General features: G+C 42.4%; 1 protein-coding gene across 1 annotated transcript in view; it reads right to left on the bottom strand.

The window, feature by feature from the left end:
- Window positions 1-6,474: 6,474 nt before the first annotated feature.
- ogfod3 (2-oxoglutarate and iron dependent oxygenase domain containing 3) overlaps window positions 6,475-23,929 on the bottom strand; it is a 143,549-nt gene continuing 126,094 nt past the window's right edge. The window contains exon 9 of the mRNA XM_085963506.1: window positions 6,475-7,477. Within this exon, the coding sequence (XP_085819632.1) occupies window positions 7,341-7,477 (137 nt within the window). The 3' untranslated portion in view covers window positions 6,475-7,340. The remainder of the gene's footprint in view (window positions 7,478-23,929) is intronic.

The raw sequence follows: 23,929 nt of genomic DNA, 5'->3' as shown, positions 1-23,929 counted from the left end.
GGGGATGGACTGGAGAGCTGTTGAAGTGCACGGAGCTGTGCCCCATCATGAAAAAGAGCTTTCAAGAATGGACCAAGAAAATTGGAATAAAAAAAAGTTACACACGTGTCTTCAGTGGACAGAAATTCACAGGTGAGCTTTTACAGTGATCGCTGGCAGGGAACATTATTGATGAGCCTTATCCTGTCCTCCTCACCCAGTATCTGCACATGTGCACTTCCAATGAAGATTGCTCGATAGCGAGGAGGAGCAGGAACCGTGGTTGATTTCAGCTCCCTAACCTATTCACTAATTGTAGTACCCTCACTGCCACCCTGGGTGAGATCAGCTAACTCAGCACAGTCTGGGAGTTGACCTGGGACTTGGTGGCCTGCATGGCACCGCTACTTATTGGAAAAACCTGCTGAACCATCGGGGAGGTAAGTAAGACTTTCAAGTGGAATACTGTATATAGCACTTGAGAATTCTACATCAGGATGGCTTTGCAGAAAAAATACTTCCATTATACAGAACATACTCCTTAAACATTTCTTGATTGTGGTTTATTCTGCTGTTGGAGGGAGAGTAAGAAGTCCTTTTGGATAGCGCTGAAATTTGTTCTCCAAAATCAAAGAAAGTTCACAGCTACAGCCAGATCATATATAACATAACATCTTCATCTAATTTCTAGTCTGATTGAACAGTCTGTTGATCAGCAAACAAGCCAGGATTCATGGCTTCCATTTTCTATAACTGCACTTCGTATGCATTGTATTTTAAATTAAATGACCGTAGCCCATTTCAGAGAAAGGGTGCGGACTTTCTCCGAATCACAGACGCCAACAGGTTAAGGCATCCTCAAGATACTTTTCATTCAACCTTCAAAAGGTCAACCCAATTTTGAGTTGATTAAAGTGGACCTGCCGATGGCATGCACCACAGCTAATTAAGAGTCACGCAAGTCCTTTCTTTGCTTATGTGTAATAATCAGGTGCAAATTGAGATTAGTCTGTTGTGCAATTTTTAACTAATGGCAGATGCATAGATCTGCATGACCGCCATCTTCTCTTCCTGGATCTTTCAAACCAAACACTTTCTGTAGCTTTTGTAAGAATATGACCTTGCAATAGAATTTAACCCAAGCCTATCAAATTCCCTTTGCACAATTAAGCTTGGTTTCTGTATGAAGACGTTGGAGTTACTGCATAATAGTGTTAGCAGACAATGAAAAGTTGTTGCAAATTATGCTTCATCCTTGCTTTTCAAATTTATGAATATGGAGTGTTAATTCATTCTTAAGTGTTCTTTCATTTTATACAAATCTTTTTTGCACGACATGTACGAGTGAGCATCGATTCAACGGTTACAGAATCCCTGCGATAACAGGAAGCGAATGACGAGACACAGCTGAGATGAGGAACCATATGATGGAAAGTGTGTGTTGGTTTCAGTGTTATTTGTTTTAATCCATAAACCTAGCTGTTAGGAGAATGGAGGATGTGCCATCAGGCTGTTGGTTTTGTCTGAGCACCACCATTTGTTTTCTACTGTGGTGGGCTGTTTGTGGGATTAATCAGGGTCCGGAAACCTTGTTGAGCACCCCTCGACTGTGAAGATGAAAGATTCAGGCAGCACGAAGGGAAAAGTTAACTAAAGAGGTTTTCTTAATTACAAATTGTGGTAGGTTGGTATGGTCTATTATCTGTCCCTACTTCTCCACTTCATACTTAGCTTTGGAATAAATAAAGTGTAGAGTGCAACTCAGTTTGGTGCTGCTATTTTTAGCTAAATTAGTACATATACCTGCCAACTTAGAAAAAGCTGACAACTGAAGATAGCCTTGAATACAAGCCTCTAAACCAAATAATTAAACAGGCTTTGTACGTTAAGGGTTTGAGTACAGGAACAAGGATGTCTTGCTGCAGTTGTACAGGGCCTTGGTGAGACCACATCTGAATATTGTGTGCAGTTTTGGTCGCCTTATCTGAGGAAGGATGTTCTTGCCATGGAAGGAGTTCAGCGAAGATTCACCAGGCTGATACCTGGGATGGCAGGAATGACATATGGGGTCGATTGGGCTTGTACTCACTGGAGTTTAGAAGAATGAGAGGGGATCTCATTGAAACTTATAAAATTCTGACAGGACTGGACAGACTAGATGCAGGAAGGATGTTCCCGATGGTCGGGGAGTCCAGAACCAGGGGTCATAGTCTAAGGATAAGGGGTAAGCCATTTAGGACAGAAATGAGGAGGAATTTCTTCACCCAGATAGTGGTGAACCTGTGGAATTCTCTACCACAGAAGGCAGCAGAGGCCAATTCATTAAATATATTCAAGAAGGAGTCGGATATATTTCTTAAGGCTAAAGGGATCAAGGGATATGGGGAGAAGGCAGGGACAGGGTACTGAATTTGGATGATCAGCCATGATCTCATTGAATGGCGGAGCAGGCTCGAGGGGCCAAATGGCCTACTCCTGCTCCTATCTTCTATGTTTCTCAGGAACACATCCTTTTCGTTACACTTCAAGATAAAATACATATGTACATTAAAGACTGAAGGGAGAAATCCAAAATCAAAATTGGGGGTGCATTTCTGGGGCGATGGGGCATGTTCTCTTTGATGCTTTTGTATTATTACATTAAAAATGATGTATTGTGTAATTTTAAGCATTTTTATAATTCACAATTGAGGTTTTTAATCTCTAAAAAAAATTGAAAAACCGACATTTGGACTTTCAACAGACCATCATATTGCCCAAAGTTAGCTCAATATTCACTCCACATCCAACCCTCCCATCCTAGTTCAGAGGTACTCCACCCCTTCAGGTTCAGCACACAAGACATGGTTGCCCATCCTTTCAGAGACACACTTTCTCCTCCTCCAACCCTTCCAGTTTATGCAAGCACTCTCCTCCTTCTGAATTCAATCTGGTATTACGCTTCTCATTAAACCAGACATTCTTCTCCGTCTTCCCCAATTCAACAGGACACTCTTTTTGCACCCCCTTCCAAACCAGCTTGAACTGGTACTCTCCTTCCAGCTCCCCATTCAAATTAGGACTGTGCTTTCTCCAACATTTCAACATGACACTCTTTTCCCCGTTGAAGCTGGCACTCTCCACCAGCACCCCCCCACCCCCAAAGTTCATGTTAGCACCCTTCTCCACCCTCACTTAAAACTGACATTCGCCCTTCCCACTTTCTCTGTTAATGCTGGCACCTTCCTTCCTCCCAGCTTCTCGTTACCCTCACAACACCAATCAGTCTTCTTTCTTCCCTTCATTGCTATCCATATCCTTGCCTTCTTCCCTTTATTGCCATCCATTTCCCTCTCCTTCCCCACCTTCACCCAAATCCTGCTACAGATGTAGAGAGTTCTGTCCGCTGCATACTGTAGATAGGAATTCCTGTTGTGAGAATTCCCACCTACAGTATGCATAGGCCGAGAATCATTTCCAATAACATTAATTTGGGTAGGATCAGCATTGAGGGGAAGAGGGCCCGGTCTAGGCTGATTTTTGAGTAAATGAGCCCCAAAGATTCTGATGATTGGTATGTATGCAGGTAAAAGTTGTTTGGGGAGCTTAAAATGTAACTGGTAGTGGAACACAAAAACATAAGAACTAGGAGGAGGAGTAGGCTATGCAGCGCCTCGAGCCTTCAGCCATTCAACAAGACCATGGCTGAACTTCTACAACTCCACTTTACCGCCCGATCCCCATATCCCTTGGTTCCCTTAGTGTCCAAAAATCTATCGATCTCGGTCTTAAATATACTCAACAACTGAGTATTCCAGCCCCGAGGTAGAAAATGCCAAAGATTCACAACCCTTTGAGTGAAGAAATTTCTCCTCCCCTTAGTTCTAAATTGCCGACCACTTATCCTGAGACGATGCCCCCTAGTCTAGACTCTCCAGCCACGGGAAACAACCTCTCGGCATCTATCCTGTCAAGCTCTCTAAAGATTATTATATGTTTCAATGAGATTACCTCTCATTTTTCTAAACTCCAGAGAATAGTGCCCCATTCTACTCACTCTCTCCTCATAGGACAAGCCTCCCATCCCAGGACTCAATCTAGTGAACCTGCGTTGCACCCATTCTAAGGCAAGTATTTCCTTCCTTAGGTAATGAGACCAAAACTGTGCCCAGTACTCCAGGTGTGGTCTCACCAAAGCCCTGTACAATTGCCGCAAGACTTCCTTACTCTTATGCTCCAACCCCCTTGCAGAGAAATTGGATTTTGATTGGTGCTTGTTGGATGGCTCTGGGAGTGAAACATTATTGATTCTTAATGTATCTGGGTTTGGAGGTTAGATATTGCTGTACTTTTTTCTATGCATAGCATTATCCTTATTCTGCTGTTTACTCACTTCTAGAGGTTATCTTTGCCGACTTCCCATTTTGAAAATTGTGAGCTTTAACTGGCCCCGATTTAGGGATAATGGATTAGTCATACTAATGCTGAGAACAGTATTTTTGTGTTAAAGCACTTTTGCGCTGTAGGTTCATTTTTATCTCAAATAATTATGCTTTACGAAGTGGACTCATTTGTATTTATGCTGGCGAATATTTTAGTGTTTCTACCAAGTGGGTAGATTTTTGACAGGGTCATTACTTTCCAACGTGCCAATGGGCGGCGATGAAGTTTTGATTAGTGTATTTTGTTTTTAATAAACTACCACGGATATTGAAAGAAGGTTTGGTTTCCATCACATCTTATTTTTATACTTAATTATCTAATCTGCTTTTTTTGCGACCGTTAAAGTAAAATTCTTACAACCAAAATGAAACATTTGTTATACTTGTCTTCAGTTTTAAAGGCAACCCACCTTGATTCTGGAATCAATCCAGGTTATAATCTAAATTAAATAGCCCAGATGGCTGTTCTAAATTTTGATTTTACTTTTAGAACCTTTACATATGAACAAGGGTTTACACGTACGGGACAAGAACTCTGAGCAGCTGTATCTTCCTGTTGACAGTCTGGTGCTTCCTAATTATTTAAGACATTGAAATAACTACACAAAGTAATGACTACAGAATCAAAGTCGCTGAAGGAGTATGCAGATAGATCAAAGCTGTTAAACCTGATGTTTGATTTGACCTCAGAGTAAAACTGGTGGAATTTGAAAGCAAATATTCAGCATCAACAATCCTAATTTCTTTAAGAAATTTCCTCTTAGGAAAGCAATCTCGGAAATGGAGGTTCTCTCACCTGATTGATATTCAGTTGAATTCAACATTGAATCCTGTAGAGTAGGTGGTGCTTCAAGATGCCCATTGCTCCATGTTAAACTTGAAATGTGCAAGAACCTCTCCAATGAACTTTTCAGTTCAATATGTGTGGAGGCTAGGGTGACTGGGAAATTTTTAGCAACAGGTGAAACAAATAAGTTAGGAGTTAAAAGCTGTTAAAATGCCACTGTTGTGCGTTGTAGCTGGATTGAGATGGGGTTGCTGCTGATTAAGTGATTAATATCTTCAAGGTCAAGGCTCTGAGTCAAAGACTGCATAAGGCAGAATTGTTTGGCTTCATTGATATGTCAGAATTTTGTGTTAAAGTAAGTGGCCTAGAAAGACGTCACGGGTGGTGGCGGAAAATGGGTGGCATCAGATCGGCCGCCCGTTGTACGCGGCACCAGATACTCAGTTTCATTGACTGGAATAGAACTGAGTATCAGGCGCTGTGTATAACGGTGGCCGATCCGATACCGCCCGTTTTGCGCCACTGCTTGGGACGAATTTCTCGGCCAGTGAGTTTAAGGAGGTGATTTTTTGTGGTACTTCACCTTTGGTTGAACGTCTTCCCTGTTGCCTTCAAAAGGCTTGTATGAAATTAGTTCGTCAGCCGCTACCTAATCCTCAGTAGACATGAGTACGGCCCCTTATTTACGTATAATTGGCAATCACACTCCATAGGGATGGCCTGGTATTGGAAGTGGGGAAAATTAAGACTTGTGCAGCGGGCATGTTCTGAGGTCTGGGATGTCTCATTAAAGAAGTTCTGCTCTAGAGTTACCCGACTTAGAAATGCTTGGGGACCAAAATGAGTAATCCATTTCTTGGAACGAATATTGCTCCTTGATCAGCACAAACAAAAGCCACTGGGTAGGGAATTTAAATTGATAGAAGCAAAAAGATTGCAAACTATTTAATTTATAGCCATCTATACCCATAATGTTAAACTCAAAGACTTATCAGTCTCTGGTCAACCCAGCTACTGCTCTACTGCTATGATTCTGAAAGCAAGATATTGTAACTGTTGTGATGGATTACTTTGATGTTATTTTTGTATACACAGAGTTAGAGGAATATGAAGAGAGGCTTTCAGAACCATAGCAATAGAGCAGTAGCTGGGTTGACCAGAGACTGATAAGTCCTTGAGATTAACATTATGGGTGTAGCTGTATAGATGTGTGTTACTGATTATTTCTTGGCCTCTGGTAAACTAAGAGTCAAATAGTTTTCAACAAATGCTGCAATTTATTCAGACTGTTGGCAGAGTTGTTTGTAAATTTATTTTATGCAGGTTTGTTTAATATAGGAAAACTTAAATCAGCTAAATACAGCATCAAATATTAAATCCTGAACACACAATTATTCTTACAGATTCTTTCAGCAAATTTACTCTGGCACAATCATTGCCAGAGGTCAATATGGTAGTTGTTCCAGGAGCTGAACCTGCCCTGAAAGCTCCCCAATAGAATAGTGCCTCTTTAATGTAGAGACGACCGGATACCATTTGTAATGAAAATGAAGAAACATATGAAAGGTGATGTATATTTCACATACTTAATGTGAAAAAGCAAATAACATTATATCCGATACATGTAGACTCCGATTAAAGGCAAAACATTGAAAGTAGCCAAATAGAAGTCCAAACTGTGATTCTAATGATAACGCACAGCTTCAATACTCGATCAGCCAATTAACAGCTTCAATACTCGATCAGCCTGTTACTCAGTCACAGAATACCAAAGCCTGGTTGATGTAAAGTGGTGAATATTTGATCAATTGAATAGCAATACTGAAAGTCATGTTTTTCAGTCAAATCTTAATTGCATAAAGACATTCATTGTTGACATACTTTAACAGTATGACATAGGGCTACAATATAAACAGTACACCTTCTAAATTAAAACCATTTTTGAAACACAGGTAAAAGTCTGGGACAATGGAGCCAAGTTGATTTCCAATACTGCAGGACTCCCTCTATATTTGATTTTCAATCACCAGATAATCTAACTTAGTTTAAAGTCACCTTTTTGTTGTGTGTATAACTGATTTACTGTTTTGTTTTTATTGATTATTTTCCAGGGGTAAGATGCTTGACCTTTGCTCTTTCTGGCACCAACCAGTTTATGGTAACGACGGGTCTTCAATGGCATAGGCGGGGTCACAGGTGAAGGAGACTGTGATGGCATATCGAGTGCCCCACTCCACCTTCTCCACGTAATGGAGATTTTCGGAGCCAGATGTGAAGAACAAAACACGACCTGGGGCATGAAAGAAATGCGACAATTAACTCTAAAGTTGTAAGACGTATGTTTACATTTAAAACCCCTCTGACGTTACTATTGCTGCTATAAAAGTTCAAACATCTGTGTATTATCCAGAAAATGTTTAAAAGTCAGTTTTTGCAAAGTACTACTGGAGAACCCATGGATCACATCGGCTTGAACTATTTAATTATAAGTGAAAATATGTTTAACCGTTCATTTATTTCCTACGGCATACATTCAATGAAGGCTAGAAGCTGAAAATCTGTTATGAAGCAGACATTCTTTTGGAATGTGGTTAAGTTCATGTTAACTAGTCTCCAACTCATGTTAACTAGTCTCCAACTGTGCCTGTTACAGTAAAACCACTGGCATGTAGCAGCCAAACACCTTAAACAATGCAGAAGGTTTCTCATTATTGTAACTGGGCACGCACACAGAAGATTGCATTTGCAGTGATACCAAACAGTGTTTTTTTATTCGTTTATGGGATGTGGGCGTCGCTGGCAAGGCCAGCATTTATTGCCCATCCCTAGTTGCCCTCGAGAAGGTGGTGGTGAGCTGCCTTCTTGAACCGTTGCAGTCCGTGTGGTGAAGGTACTCCCACAGTGCTGTTAGGGAGTTCCAGGATTTTGACTCAGCAACGATGAAGGAACGGCGATATACTTCTAAGTCAGGATGGTGTGTGACTTGGAGGTGATGGTGTTCCCATGCGCCTGCTGCCCTTGCCCTTCTAGGTGGTAGAGGTCACGGGTTTGGGAGGTGCTGTCGAAGAAGCCTTGGCGAGTAGCTGCAGTGCATCTTGTAGATGGTACACTGCAGCCACGGTACGCCGGTGGTGGAGGGAGTGAATTTTTAAGGTGGTGGATGGGGTGCCAATCAAGTGGGCTACTTTGTCCTGGATGGTGTCGAGCTTCTTGAGTGTTGTTGCAGCTGCACGCATCCAGTTATGTGGCATAAAGATAATGCAAAAAATAAGTACCTCCCCCCTCCATCAACTTGTAAAGTATGAAGATTATTTTCCTGTGCGCTTTCTAGGAAGAGAAATAACTATATTGCCCATCAATGGTTTGGTTTGATTTAGACAGGACAATGTTGACCACAGTAGATTGCATTATGCATTTAAAATGCAGTGAAAAATCACACAAAAATGTAACAAATGTAGTTCTTTGAATACAGTGGACTCTTTCTGCCTATAGATATTATTGCAGAATATCAACCCAGAGTTGTCCAAGTTAAGAAAATTCAGTCCCCAAGGATAGTGTCAGCCTTGGTTCAGTGGCAGCACTCTCGCCTGTGAGTCAGAAGGTCGTGGGTTCAAACCAAACTCCAGAGTCTTGAGCACAGAATCCAAGTTGACACTTCAGTTAAGCACTGAAGTAATGCTGCACTTTCGGAGGTGCCGTCTTTCGGAGCACATGGTAAACGCCCTCTGTTCTCTCAGGTGGATGTAAAAGATCCCACGGCACTATTCAAAGAGATGGAGCATTCTACCAGTGTCCTGGCCAATATTTATCCCTCAACAAACATCACTAAAAAACAGGATAGCTGGTTGTGTATTCCATTTCTGGTTTATGAACCGTGCTGTGTGCAAATTCCCTACATTAAAACAGCGATTACACTTCATTGGCTGCAAAGCGGCTTGTGACATCCCACGGACGTGAAAGGCGCTTTCGTTTTCTTTCTTTTCCTTTCCAATGCACATTTAAGTCGAGTAACTGCAAAGTTGTTGCCAATTCAAATGAAGTGACCTCTGCATTTTTAGTCAGTGAAAAAAATTGTAGAAAGAATTATCAATAGATTAACATAGGAAATTGAGTACCACTTTCTTACTGTATCGTGGTTCTAGCTTTACATTCAAAACTTCCATTCAACAGCTTTGTAGTAAAGCATGCACACCCCCGTGATGCATTGCCCTGATGACGAGCTTCAGGAAATGAATTATGTTTATTGTGCATACAGAACGTCTTGTGTTCTGTTTAGGCAGTTGTTGTTAAAGGTTTATGGATAATGTTTTTTCTGAATAATGATTTTATAGATGACAGATTAGATCAATAAAAGAAATGTGGTCAGTGCTGGAATTTATAACAATGATCTCACTACTGACATGGACAGCGAACAGAAAACTGGCAGCACAAGTGCTATTTAGTTTAATTAACCATTGAAAAAAGGCAATTCTGAAATTTCCATGAGCTCATACTCATCGTACTCGTATAATAGTTTCAAACTTATATACAGTCTGCAATACTGAAATAAAGTGGGAAATATATTCAGAAAGTATAAATAAACTTTAATAAAAGTTGACAAATTGACAGATAAAATATTAAATAATATTAATAGAACCGGAGTTCAAATTCCTCAAACTCTTGTTCAGGTTCTTGTCGTTTAATGTTGTCAATTTTTGCATAATTTTTAGTCAGTGAAAAGATCCTGAATTTCTGAAATTACAAGAATTTAGACAAAATGCAGGATTTTCTCAAAGCACAATACTAAGTACTGATGTTAAAGTTATTTATTTATCAGTAAACTTTGATTATAAAAGTAAATAGTATCCATACTACAAAACTTCATATCAAAATCGTTGTGCAGCACGATTCAAACAGTTGATTCAACAGACTATCTGCTCTTGGTGGAAAATGTTTAAAAAGTTAATTGGATTTTTCTTTTCTTAACAGTTGAACTGCTACACATAGTGGATCGCTCAAACAAACCTTCCCTTAATACTTCAATCTGTTCATTTAATCTTGTTTGAAATTTGAAATGTACAGCAGTCTAAATAATCTAAGCTTTTCAACGGTAAAGTTAGCATATGCTGGCAAAGGCAGTTTTGCTTGGTTACACAGTAAAGGCAGAAAAATCAATTTTGACAGCATGTCCTAGATGTACATATGAAAATGAAAGACAGGAAGAGACCAGCTGGTCCATCGAGCCTGTCTTAATCTGTCATGATGTAACTTCTGCACATCATCATCCCCTGGCCCCCATCGAAAGAAAAGACTTGCATTTATATAGCACCTTTCACGACCACCAGATGTCTCATAGCGCTTTACAGCCAATGAAGTACTATTTGAAGTGGAGTCACTGTTGTAATGTGGAAAACACGGCAGCCAGTTTACGCACAGCAAGGTCCCACAAACAGCAATGTGATAATGACCAGATAATCTGTTTTTGTTATGTTGGTTGAGGGATAAATATTGGCCAGGACACTGGAGATAACTCCTCTGCTATTCTTCGAAATAGTGCCATGGAATCTTTTACGTCCACCTGAGAGAGCAGACGGGGCCTCGGTTTAACGTCTCATCCAAAAGACGGCACCTCCGACAGTGCAGCACTCCCTCAGCACTACACTGGAGTGTCAGCCTTGCTTTATGTGCTCAAGTCCCGGTGTGCTCGACCAGTTTCAAGTACCAGATCTATGTGTTTTATGCTTCAGAACTATTGTCAGTGGTATTTTCAGAATAAAATACATTCCAACAGTGCACACAGGTTCAGTGCAGTTACTGGTCTGTTTACTTAGTTGAATATGCAAAATGTTTCATTTTTAAACTGCCATGTTCCTCACTGACTTCTCCAGTTCTAAGCTCTGATATGACTGAGAAACAGCTCAGCTACTTTTTCAATTCAATGTTAAATGGCAATGGCAGAGTGCATTGTGGGGAACTGCTGTCAAGGAATTTAAGACTTTTCTCCAAAATAATTACAGGTAAGCAGGTGCAGACATTTCTGATGAATGATCTTAACTGTACTTTGTGTTACTTTTATGCTCATGATGATTGTGGAGCCTGAATATAATTTTGAAATGGCTATTTTCGACAAAGCTAGTGTTGTAAAACCCCTTAAGTAATGTATGCACAAATTATTTACTTTATCACCTATGTACTTATAGAAAGTGATGTCATGTCAGAGGTATAATTATCACAAGTCCACACAGCAGTCAACTGCCCACTTTTAGATGTGCTCTTTTAGTCTCATTGAAGTCCATCTCCATTTACAGTAAACTCTTGTTTAAACGGCACTTAATCATCCGGAATACTTTAATAACCAGCAATCTTGCCGAATCCATCCAGCACTCGTTTTGCCAAGTCCGAGCCTCCCGCGGTGGCCAAGTTAGTCAGTGGTTTTTATTTTTGTTTGTGTTAAAAATTGCCTTGGTAGGTATACCTCTCTGTTATTCAGAATTTTTCATCAATCGGCACCATCCTGGTCCCATAGGTGCCGGATAAGAAAGAGTTTACTGCATCATGCAGTAGCGAGGCAGTGCCAGCCCCTCTCAGAAATGTTTATCCTACACCAGATTTCCCCTGGCTAAGACCTAACTCATTCCAACCCCCTCCTCAAAATGTAGTCTTCTTTTAATAAAAAGTTATGTGAGGAAATCAAAGACGAATAGTTTAAGGGCCCTCCATGTTATGAATTCTCCTGCCAAGAGGAAGAGCATGCAAACTGTCCCCAGCTCTACAACAACAGGTGCACGGCAATGGCACAGGTGGATTTTTCTTCTCTCCAGCAAAGGGCCTCATCTAACTTTTCCTGGCTACGGTCAGGTACTCATTGGATGGAAAATTATTGGTCTCAGGCTGCATTCTACCACTCTTAATGCAAACTGCACAACATCCTGAATAGTACTGGCTCATTGTCTAGTTGCAGCCTCTTTTTCGACCTTCCTTGAACATCCGACAGGATTTATGATTCTTTGAAAGGGATTAGAATAACCAGTTACAGCTCGGGTCGGGCCATCTTGTAATCGAGAGACATTGATTTCTGATGCATACTGCAACCTTTCATCACATCACACCAGAGCTCACATTTCCTTTATTAAGTTTAATAATTCCTGGGTTCGTAACCCTGTCCCCACAAAAAATGCTTACCTCATTTGGGGAAGAAATAGAAATACAATTCTTGCCAATGACAATGGAAAAAACCTGTAAACTTGAAGGCAAAGGGCCGTGTGCTCAACAAGAATTTCTTAAAGGTATAAGCAAGCATTCCTTATAATTGATTTCTTGCCCATGGTAGACTATCTGAAGAATTAAGAAACCCAGGCAAATGATACTTACAGCAAAAGCTTATAGAAAAGTCAGCTCATTTGAGACATTTTTAAAGAAACAGAAAGTCTTTCTTATGAATCTACTTCAACCATTTAACACTTTCTTTAATGATCTCAAGTAATCAAATATAACCTCCATCAACATCATAAACATAATGTAGTAACATAAGTTGTAGTTAAAATCTTGAATCTATACTTATTTACTTCAACCTACTATTATCATCTTCTCCTTCTTAGGCAGTCCCTCGGAACCGAGGATGATTGCTTCCACACTAAAAGTGAGTTCTACTTGGAAAGATTCACGTACGTCTCTCATAGTAGTTCATCAGAAATCCTTTCACTGCCATCTAGTGTTACTGCACAATTAAGTTTACTGATCTACACTGTTTTTCTGAGCAAAGGATCACACAGTACAATTTAAATAGGAAACACAATTACATGATATAAAATAATGTAGATGTTTATAGTTATGAATGACATGGCTGTATCATATTGTGGATAGCAGTGCTATTTACATTAATAGAACAACAGGATGGGAAATCAACCATCATTCTTCTTCATGTTTTGTATATAGAATCATCGAATAATACAGCACAGAAGGAGAACAGTTGGCCCATCGGGTCTGTGCCGGCTCTTTCGAAGAGCAGTCCAGTTAGTACCACATCCCCGCTCTTTCCCCATATCCCTGCAGTTTTTTCTCCTTTAAGTTACAAGGACAGGTTGGAGAAGCTGGATTTGTTTTCATTAGAGCAAAGGAGGTTGAGGGGTGATTTGATGGAGGTGTACAAGATTATGACGGGTTTGGATAGGCTAGACAGGGAAAGGCTGTTCCCTCTAGTTGATGGTACAAGGACTAGGGGACACAGATTTAAGGTTTTGGGCAAGAGATACAGGGGGGACGTGAGGAAAAACTTTTTTACGCAGCGAGTGGTGAGGATCTGGAACTCGCTGCCGACGGAAGTGGTGGAAGCAGACACACTGAATGTTTTCAAGGGGAGACTAGATAGGAACTTGAGGGAAATAAACTTGCAGGGCTACAGGGATAGAGCGGGGGAATGGGACTGACTGGATTGCTCTAGAGAGAGCCGGCACAGACTCGATGGGCCGAATGGCCTCCTTCTGTGCCTCTATGACTAAGTATTTATCCAATTCTCTTTTGAAGGCTGGATGCTTTTTTATAGTAAAATTAGCAAATTAATGTTATTGCTGCCAGTATGTTCCCAAATTTATCAATTTATTGTGCATTGCTACATTTTGGCTATTTTGTTTAATTTGTTTATGGGATGTGGGCGTCGCTGGCAAGGCCAGTATTTATTGCCCATCCCGAGTTGCCCTTGAGAAGGTGGTGGTGAGCCGCCTTCTTGAACCGCTGCGGTCCGTGTGATGAAGGTACTCCCACACTGCTGTTAGGGAGGAAGTTCCAGGATTTTGACCCAGTGACAATGAAGGATCGGCGATATATTTCCAAGTCAGGATGGTGTGTGACTTGGAGGGGAACTTGGAGGTGGTGGTGTTCCCATGTGCCTGCTGCCCTTGTCCTTCTAGGCGGAAGAGGTCGCGGGTTTGAGAGGTGCTGCCAAAGAAGCCTTGGCGAGTTGCTGCAGTGCATCTTGTAGATGGTACACACTGCAGCCACGGTACGCCAGTGGTGGAGGGAGTGAATGTTTAAGGTGGTGGATGGGGTGCCAATCAAGCGGGCTGCTTTGTCCTGGATGGAGTTGAGCTTCTTGAGTGTTGTTGGAGCTGCACTCATCCAGGCAGGTGTAAAGGCTTTGGGGAGTCAGGAGGTGAGACACTCGCCGCAGAATACCTACCCTCTGACTTGTTCTTGTATTTATGTGGCTGGTCCAGTTAAGTTTCTGTTCAATGGTGACCTCCAGGATGGTCATGGTGGGGGATTCGGCGATGGTAATACCGTTGAATGTCAAGGGGAGGTGGTTAGACTCTCACTTGTTGGAGATAGTCATTGCCGGGCACTTCTGTGGCACGAATGTTACCTGCCACTTATCAGCCTAAGCCTGAACGTTGTCCAGGTCTTGTTGTATGCGGGCATGGATTGCTTCATTATCTGAGGAGTTGTGAATGGCGCTGAACACTGTGCGGTCATCAGCGAACATCCCCATTTCCGACCTTATGTTGGAGGGAAGGTCATTGATGAAGCAGCTGAAGATGGTTGGGCTCATTGATTAATTTGTTCAATTAGATTGCTAAAGAGAACCAATGTAATTTTGCACACAGCTTCTTAAAAATTATATTTTATAATTGAATGCGATTTGCATTTACGTGACTGTGGCACTGTTTTAAACAGAGTATAATTTAAATTAGAAGACATCTTTGATGACTTGTACCGACTGCTTAGAATCTGAAAAAATTTCGCTGCTTTCTTGGATGACCAGTTATAGAAATGGCAAATCGGATGTGATGGCTTTCTTTTATTCCCAGCTGCGACTATACAGAACCAGCTTTGCCTTGTAGCAGAAAATAAAACAAAGAATCAGGAGTGTGAGGCACCCAGACACATATAGCACTACTTAAAAAAAATATTTGTGGGAGCTTGTGGGGACCAATTTTGTAATTGTTCCTGTAAGTGGCACTTTTTAACAGCTGTTACAAATTTGATTTTTGGCTGCAATATCATCAGTTGTTTGTACCAGATCTCAGTCAAGAACCGATACACTTAGAAAATAAAGTCCTGCGGCTGTTTGAAACAGTGAGGGGGGATCTACAGCTCTGGGTGCTGCCTGATCATTTTCTGTGCTGCCAGCTCTTGTCTGCTGGAACATCTGTACTGATCCTGATACAGGAAACTCTCTTTTTACCGGCACCTAAACAACCGGAAATCTCTCTTAACCGGCAAAATTCGGAGTAGGTTCAGGTAAGTTTTACTTCATATTAGTGGCCGTGTAACCGGGGTTCATGGATCTGTGGCCGTGTAACCAGGGTTCCTGCACCTGTTGCCATGCAACAGGGACGCCTGGATCTGTGGCCGTGTAACCGGGGTTCCTACACCTGTTGCCATGCAACAGGGACGGCTGGATCTGTGGCCGCGTACAGGGCTCTCGTACCTTAGTAAGGATACCTCTCTGTAATCCGGACTTTTTGATCAACCGGCACCACGCCGGTCCCGTCAGTGCGGGATAAAAAAGAGTTTCCTGTACTACATTCTGAGAGGAGGAGAAGGTGGAAATACAATCTCTAATATCACTCCAGCAGCCAAACAAGTGCGTTTCAAAATAAATCCCATAAAGTGGCAACTTTCTATATCTACAGTTTGTGCAACGTTATTTAAAAACAGCAAACGCAACTTCGCCACACCAAGACTTGGGGGAGGGGGAGGGGGCAGAGTTTGTACAATTCATGCAATATATTAATGAGGCATAATTTGAGAGTACATTAAAAGGTATTTCAGACACGAAAGCAATGTTTTACTGCCAAAATGTCCAGCAAGCACAACGACTGAACACGGGCAGATGCAGCTTGGTTATAATATTTTATGTCAAACAAATATATTTCTTTATACAAAACAAACATTAATGATATTTGTTCTTATCTTGGATTTCAAGAATGAATGACAGATGCAGCTATGAATAAACAGTCCACTGCAAATTTTACATATGATTACATAGAATATACAGCACAGAAACAGGCCATTCAGCCCAACCAGGCCATGCTGGTGTTTATGCTCCACTCGAGCCTCCTCCTGTCTTTCCTCATCTACCTCTGTCAGCATAACCCTCTATTTTCAGTCGTTACAAAAGTGACCTTTGGACTTCCTATTTTGGTTGGATATTAAGTAATGCATTGGTGATGCATTGCCCATCCTCTGTGAAAATTGACAAAAGGTTGACTAGTAGGCAACCGGTTTGGGAGATGAGGCTTAGGGTGACAGTCTCTTTCCAATACCGTACAGCAGTGATTAGAACATAAGAACATAAGAAATAGGAGCAGGAGTAGGCCAATCGGCCCCTCGAGCCTGCTCCGCCATTCAATAAGATCATGGCTGATCTGATCCTAACCGCCAATCCACTATCACAGAACCATCTCCTGAATCTAACAGAATTAGACACACGAAATAGGAGCAGGATCAGGCTACACGGCCCCTGGGCCCGCTCCGCTACCCACAGGGCCATGACCGATCCGAACCTAGACTCATGTCCAAATTCCTGCCCGCTCCCCGTAACCCTTAATTCCCTTCTAGGAAACTGTCTATTTCTGTTTTAAATTTATGTAATGATGTAGCTTCTACAGCTTTTTGGGGCAGCATATTCCATGGACCTACCACCCTCTGAGTGAAATAGTTCCTCCTCATCTCAGTTTTGAAAGAACAGCCCCTTATTCTAAGACTATGCCCCCTAGTTCTAGTTTCACCCATCATCGGGAACATCTTCCCTGCATCCACCCGATCCAACCCCTTCACAATCTTATATGTTTCAATAAGATCGCCTCTCATTCTTCTGAACTCCAATGAGTAGAGTCCCAATCTACTCAACCTCTCCTCATATGTCCATCCCCTCATCCCCGGGATTAACCGAGTGAACCTTCTTTGTACTGACTCGAGAGCAAGTATGTCCTTTCTTAAGTTTGGACACCAAAACTGTACGCAGTATTCCAGGTGCGGTCTCACCAATACCTTGTACAACTGAAGCAATACCTCCCTATTTTTACATTCTATCCCCCTAGCAATGAAAGCCAACATTCCATTGGCCTTCTTAATCACTTGCTGCACCTGCATACTAACCTTTTGAGTTTCATGCACCAGGACCCCCAGATCCCTTTGTACTTCAGTACTTTCCAGTTTCTTGCCATTAAGATAATAACTTGCTCTACAATTTTTCCTGCCAAAGTGCATAACCTCACACTTTCCAGTATTGTATTCCATCTGCCAAATCTCTGCCCACTTACTTAGCCTGTCTATGTCCCCTTGAAGGTTTTTTATGTCCTCCTCACTCACTACTTTCCCCCCCATCTTAGTATCATCTGCAAACTTTGATATGTTACACTCGGTCCCCTCCTCCAAATCGTTAATATAGATTGTAAAGAGTTGGGGACCCAGCACTGACCCCTGCGGAACACCACTAGTTACTGATTGCCAGTCTGAGAATGAACCATTTATCCCAACTCTCTGCCTTCTGTTAGATAGCCAATCCTCTATCCATGCCAGAATATTACCCCCAATCCCGTGATTTTTTATCTTAAGCAATAATCTTTTGTGTGGCACCTTGTCAAATGCCTTTTGGAAGTCTAAATACACTACGTCCACTGGTTCCCCTTTATCCACCCTATACGTTACTTCCTCAAAGAACTCTAGCAAATTTGTCAAACATGACTTCCCCTTCATAAAACCATGCTGACTTTGTCCTATTAAATTATGATTATCCAAATGTCCTGTTACTGTCTCCTTAATAATGGACTCCAAAATTTTACCTACTACAGATGTTAGGCTAACTGGTCTATAGTTTCCAGCCTTCTGTCTACTGCCCTTTTTAAATAAGGGTGTTACATTAGCAGTTTTCCAGTCTGCCGGGACCATTGCCGAGTCCAGGGAGTTTTGGAAAATTATTACCAATGCATCCACAATCCCTACCGCCACTTCCCTCAAGATCCTAGGATGTAAGCCATCAGGTCCAGGTGATTTATCCGCCTTGAGTCCCATTATTTTACCGAGTACCACTTCCTTAGTGATTTTGATCGTGTTTAGCTCCTCCCCCCCTTTAGCCCCCTGTTTGTCCAGTGTTGGGATATTCTTAGTGTCTTCTACTGTAAAGACTGATGTAAAATATTCATTCAGTGTTTTTGTCATCTCCATATTTCCCACCATTAATTTCCCGGTCTCATCCTCTAAGGGACCAACATTTACTTTAGCCACCCTTTTTCTTTTTATATAACTATAAAAACTCTTACAGGACCCGGGTTCGAATCCGGCCTCGGGTGACTGTCTGTGTGGAGTTTGCACATTCTCCCCGTGTTTGCGTGGGTTTCCTCCGGGTGCTCCGGTTTCCTCCCACAGTCCAAAAATGTGCGGGTTAGGTTGATTGGCTATGATAAATTGACCCTTAGTGTTAGGGGGATTAAATACGTGGGGTTACGAGGATAGGATGGGATGTGTGTTGGTGTAGGGGTTACGGGGATCGGGTGGGATATGTGTCGGTGCAGGCTCGATGGGCCGAAATGGCCTCTATCTGCACTGTGGGGTTTCTGTGATTCTGTGATTAATCAATCTTTTTGTTATTTTTTGCTGTCTTTTAAAGTTTTCCCAATCCTCTATCCTCCCACTAGATTTGGCTACCTTATATGCCCTTGTTTTTAGTCGAATACTATCCTTAATTTCTTTACTTAGCCACGGATGGCTGTCTTTTCTTTTACACACTTTTCTTCTCAGTGGAATATATATTTTTTGGAAGTTGTAAAATAACTCCTTAAATGTACACCACTGATCATGTATCGTCTTACCCTTTAATCTATTTTCCCAATCCACTCTACTCAATTCCGCTCTCATACCTTCGAATTAATTAATGACATCTACACTCCTTCTATATGGAAGTGGTGTGAAGAATAACTCAACACCTCACATTGTGACTTTACAGGCAGGTTAATAGATGGCTATGGAATACCAAGCCAGTTCCCCCCCAAAAATTGGTCCTCGACTCTGTCACATAAAGAAAAAGGGTGGAGGAAGAATGTTTCCATCCAGCAAATACACTGAAAAGGAGGAGAAAAGTAGGCTTCCAGTGAGCAGCCAACCCAGAATTCATTATATTTCAACAGTTCAACGAAATAAGAGCATATCGCCTAACCCCCTACACCCATCCCAGAAACACATCACTTAACTCTTTCTCCCCCTCCTAGAACTACTTGACTTGACCCTTTCCTCCCCTCTCGGAACCAAATCGGAAAAGCTGGAAGAATCAATGAGGTAGCTTAAGGTCTGCCCAAGTAATTTCACTGTAATAATGTCATTCATGAAAGAAAGACTTATGAAATAATACTGAGCGGCCTGCCGGTGGCGCTGTCCAGGGAGAGTATAAATACTCGGGCACGGGCCCAGCTTGTGCAGGACATACTTAACAGAAACTAGTGAAGGACACAACTAGACCTCCATGTTGTAAAACAGTTGATTAAAGCTTTGTTTAATGCTTAGACCAAGTGCCTAGTAGTTTTCTTACGTCAATTAGTGTTATTAATTCATTATTGGTAGCAATGAAAAACAACAATGTACTGCTCAGAAAATTGATTTCATGGTTTGCTGTTTGAGGACTTCTGTCTCCTCTTTTCAGCGTATCTACTGGATGCAGGCATTCTCCTCCCTCTCTGTCCGTATATTGACCGAGTGCCTTATGGTTCCGAGGAGGGACTGCCTCATTCACCATTTATTTCATCGGTCCTCAAGACCAGTGTATGATTGAACATTAAAAAAATACCGAGGTGCAAAGTTCTGACTACTAGCACTTCAGATGGCACAGCATTTCATTAACAGAGCTTCAATGTGCTGACTGATGTATATGAAGCAGCACTCAAACACCCTGCAGGAATAGCTGCTTGGTGCACTTTGCTGGAGGGAACCGGAGGCCAAAGTCACCCACTTGCACTGGTAAAAATCACCAAGAAGAAAACCATGAAGCCAATTTTATAAGCAGTTGTACAGATATAAAATGTACTTCTTTATAATTGATGCAGTGAAACGATCTGACAAACTGCAAAGCAGCACAGCTCACAGCCTAACAGAGTACTGCTCTTTTCCAGAGCACAGATTAACACAAGGCATGGACTGCTTGGACCGAATGGCCTGTTTCTGTGCTGTATATTCTATGTAAAATGTCTACGTTAAAGGATCACTTTTACACAATGGTGACCAACCAACACTAGAAGTGTGTCTGACTTCTTGCTCTTGTAAAGCAGAGCTAAAACAATTATAGTCAGCTCTTTCGTGTCCGGCACCTATGGAACCGGGATGGTGCCGGTTGATTAAAAATTCTGGATAACTGAGAGGTACACCTACCGAGGCAATTTATATATCGGCCAGCCTCAGACCAGAAGGTAATTCTGTGGGGGTGTTCTGAACTCGGGAGGGGAGGTGGGACATGGAGTGGCAATGGCCCAAGCTGGGTTTGTAAAAGCCGAAGGAGCAGAACCTGCTTATTCTGGCCCCACAAATATACAGTAAAACTTACCTTTGGGTTCCTCTTTGGCTGGACGGCTAGCTGATACTGTGCGGGGAAGATTGCAGCGCCCACAGCGACGGCGGGAACAAGTGGTAAGTCATTCCCCACCATTTTCGGGACACTACTGCCCCGTTCCTTCTGGGGCGATGGCCTCAAAGCCTACTCCTGAATTTTGCCGGTTATTAAAGAATTCTGGATGATTAAGTGCCATTTAAACAAGAGTTTACTGTATTTTGTAAATGACAAAAACAAAACCAGAAAAAGCCGGAAACGCTCAGCAGGTCAGGCAGCATCTGCGGAAACGACTGAAGAGGTCATGTTTCTGGTGTGCAGCCTTTGTCAAAACACCCAAAATGTTAACTCCTTTGCTCCCGCCACACAGCCAATTTAATTCACTCTACGTGATATCAAGAAACAGCTGAGCGCACTGGATACAGCAAAGGCTGTGGACCCCGACAACATCCCGGCTGTCGTGCTGAAGACTTGTGCTCCAGAACTAGCCATGCCTCTAGCCAAGCTATTCCAGTACAGCTACAACACTGGCATTTATCCGACAATGTGGAAAACTGCCTAGGTATGTCCTGTCCGCAAAAAGCAGGACAAATCCAACCCGGCCAATTACCACCCCATCAGTCTACTCTCAATCATCAGCAAAGTGATGGACGGTGTCATCGACAGTGCTATCAAGCGGCACTTACTCACCAATAACCTGTTCACTGATGCCCTGTTTGGGTTTCGCCAGGACCACTCGGCTCCAGACCTCATTACAGCCTTGATCCAAACATGGACAAAGGAGCTGAATTCCAGAGGTGAGGTGAGAGTGACTGCCCTTGACATCAAGGCAGCATTTGACCAAGTGTGGCATCAAGGAGCCTAGTAAAACTGAAGTCAATGGGAATCGGAGAAAATTCACCACTGGCTGGAGTCATAACTAGCACAAAGGAAGATGGTTGTGGTGATTGAATGTCAATCATCACAGCCCCAGGACATCGCTGCAGGAGTTCCTCAGGGCAGTGTCCTAGGCCCAACCATCTTTAGCTGCTTCATTAATGACCTTCCCTCCATGATAAGGTCAGAAATGGGGATGTTCGCTGATGATTCAGTGTTCCGTTCCATTCACAACTCCTCCGATAATGAAGCAGTCCATGCCCACATGCAGCAAGACCTGGACGACATTAAGGCTTGGGCTGATACGTGGCAGGTAACATTCGCGCCACACAAGTACCAGGCAATGACTATCTCCAACAAGCGAGAGTCTAACCACCTCTCCTTGACATTTAACAGCATTACCATCACCGAATCCCCCGCCATCAACATCCTGGGGGTCACCATTGACCAGAAACTTAACTGGACCAGCCACATAAATACAGTGGCAACAAGAGCAGGTCAGAGGCTAGGTATTCTGCGGCGAGTGTCTCACCTCCTGACTCCCCAAAGCCTTTCCACCATCTACAAGGCACAAGTAAGGAGTGTGATGGAATACTCTCCACTTGCCTGGATGAGTGCAGCTCCAACAACACTCAAGAAGCTCGACACCATCCAGGACAAAGCAGCCCGCTTATTTGGCACCCCATCCACCACCTTAAACATCCACTCCCTCCACCAGCGGCGTACCGTGGCTGCAGTGTGTACCATCTACAAGATGCACTGCAGCAACTCGCCAAGGCTTCTTCGGCAGCACCTCCCAAACCCACGACCTCTACCACCTAGAAGGATAAGGGCAGCAGGTGTATGGGAACACCAGCACCTCCAAATACCCCTCCAAGTCACACACCATCCTGACTTAGAAGTATATCGCCGTTCCTTCATCGTCGCTGGGTCAAAATCCTGGAACTCCCTACCTAACAGCACTGTGGAGTACCTTCACCACACGGACTGCAACGGTTCAAGAAGGCAGCTCACCACCACCTTCTCAAGGGCAATAAATGCTGGCCTTGCCAGCGACGCCCACATCCCATAAACGAATAAAAAAAAACATTCTGCCTGTCCTGCTGAGTGCTTCCAGCATTTTCCATTTTTTTTTCAGGTTTCTGGAATCTACTGTTAAGTGTTTTATAAATGACACTTGATTTAAGTTGTTAACATAAATTCATGTAGGAACTGGGTATTTGTGTTGTTATATTGGATTAATATTGTCTGTGTTTTTAATTGAAGTAAATTATATACATCTCATTTTTTAAAAATCTAAAAATTGTTGTGTTACATGAAATTAATGTGGTTATTGGGCTTATGAGATGGAACACAACATTTCTATAAATATAGAAAACAATAGTGAACAACATCACTGGTTGCTGACTACAGTCTTGAAAATACATATGGCCTGTCATATATCATTTACAAAAATAATTCTATACCTTTCCACTGCTAAGTATTGTAAAGCAGAATTAAATATAAAGCACAGGAAATGTTTATTTTCTTGTCCTTGGTTGTTATTTTGATGCTGAAACCTTCCTTCAGTATTTTCAAATTAAAGCTGTGGTACGAAGAACATAGAATGTTCAGCAAAGATACCAGCTTTATTGGGAATGAAACTCTTCCCATTTTAAGCACCCAGTGTAGCATCAACCACTGCCAGGTCAGGTACAGCACAGCTGAATGCAGAGTAAAGCTCCCACCACTCTGACCCAAAAACACTCCTCAGCACCAAGCTCAGAAGAGCACCCCCTACTGCACCAGTGTAACATGTTTCCAACACCAACTATCCTGTGGCCTTGGAGTGAGATTACTAATTAATGGGGGGGTACGACGTTTCTGGGCTAGTAATCCAGAGGCCTGGAATATTAATCCGGAGATGTGAGTTCAAATCCTGCCACGGCAGCTGGGGGGGGGGGTTTAAATACAGTTAATTAAATAAAATCTGGAATTTAAAAAGCTAGTAATGGTGACCGGATTGTCGTAAAAACCCATCTGGTTCACACATGCCCTTTAGGGAAGGAAACCTGCCGTCCTTACACAGTCTGGCCTATGTGATTCACAGACCCACAGCAATGTGGTTGACTCTTAACTGTTCGCTGAAATGGCCTAGTGAGCCACTCCGTTGTACCAAACCGCTGCGACAAAGTCAGCATTGTGGGAGTACCTTCACCACACGGACTGCAGCCGTTCAAGGAGGCGGCTCACTAACACCTTCTCAAGGGCAATTAGGGATGGGCAATAAATGCCGGCCTCGCCAGCGACGCCACATCCTGTAAACGAATAGGAAAAAAAATGTACAAAGGTATAGCGGGTCCTTCCTCGTTATGT

This window comes from Somniosus microcephalus, chromosome 21, assembly GCF_052327205.1.
Source record: "Somniosus microcephalus isolate GS21.2 chromosome 21, FLI_Smic_1.0, whole genome shotgun sequence".
NCBI lineage: Eukaryota > Metazoa > Chordata > Chondrichthyes > Squaliformes > Somniosidae > Somniosus > Somniosus microcephalus.
This window is presented reverse-complemented; position numbering and strand designations above follow the sequence as displayed.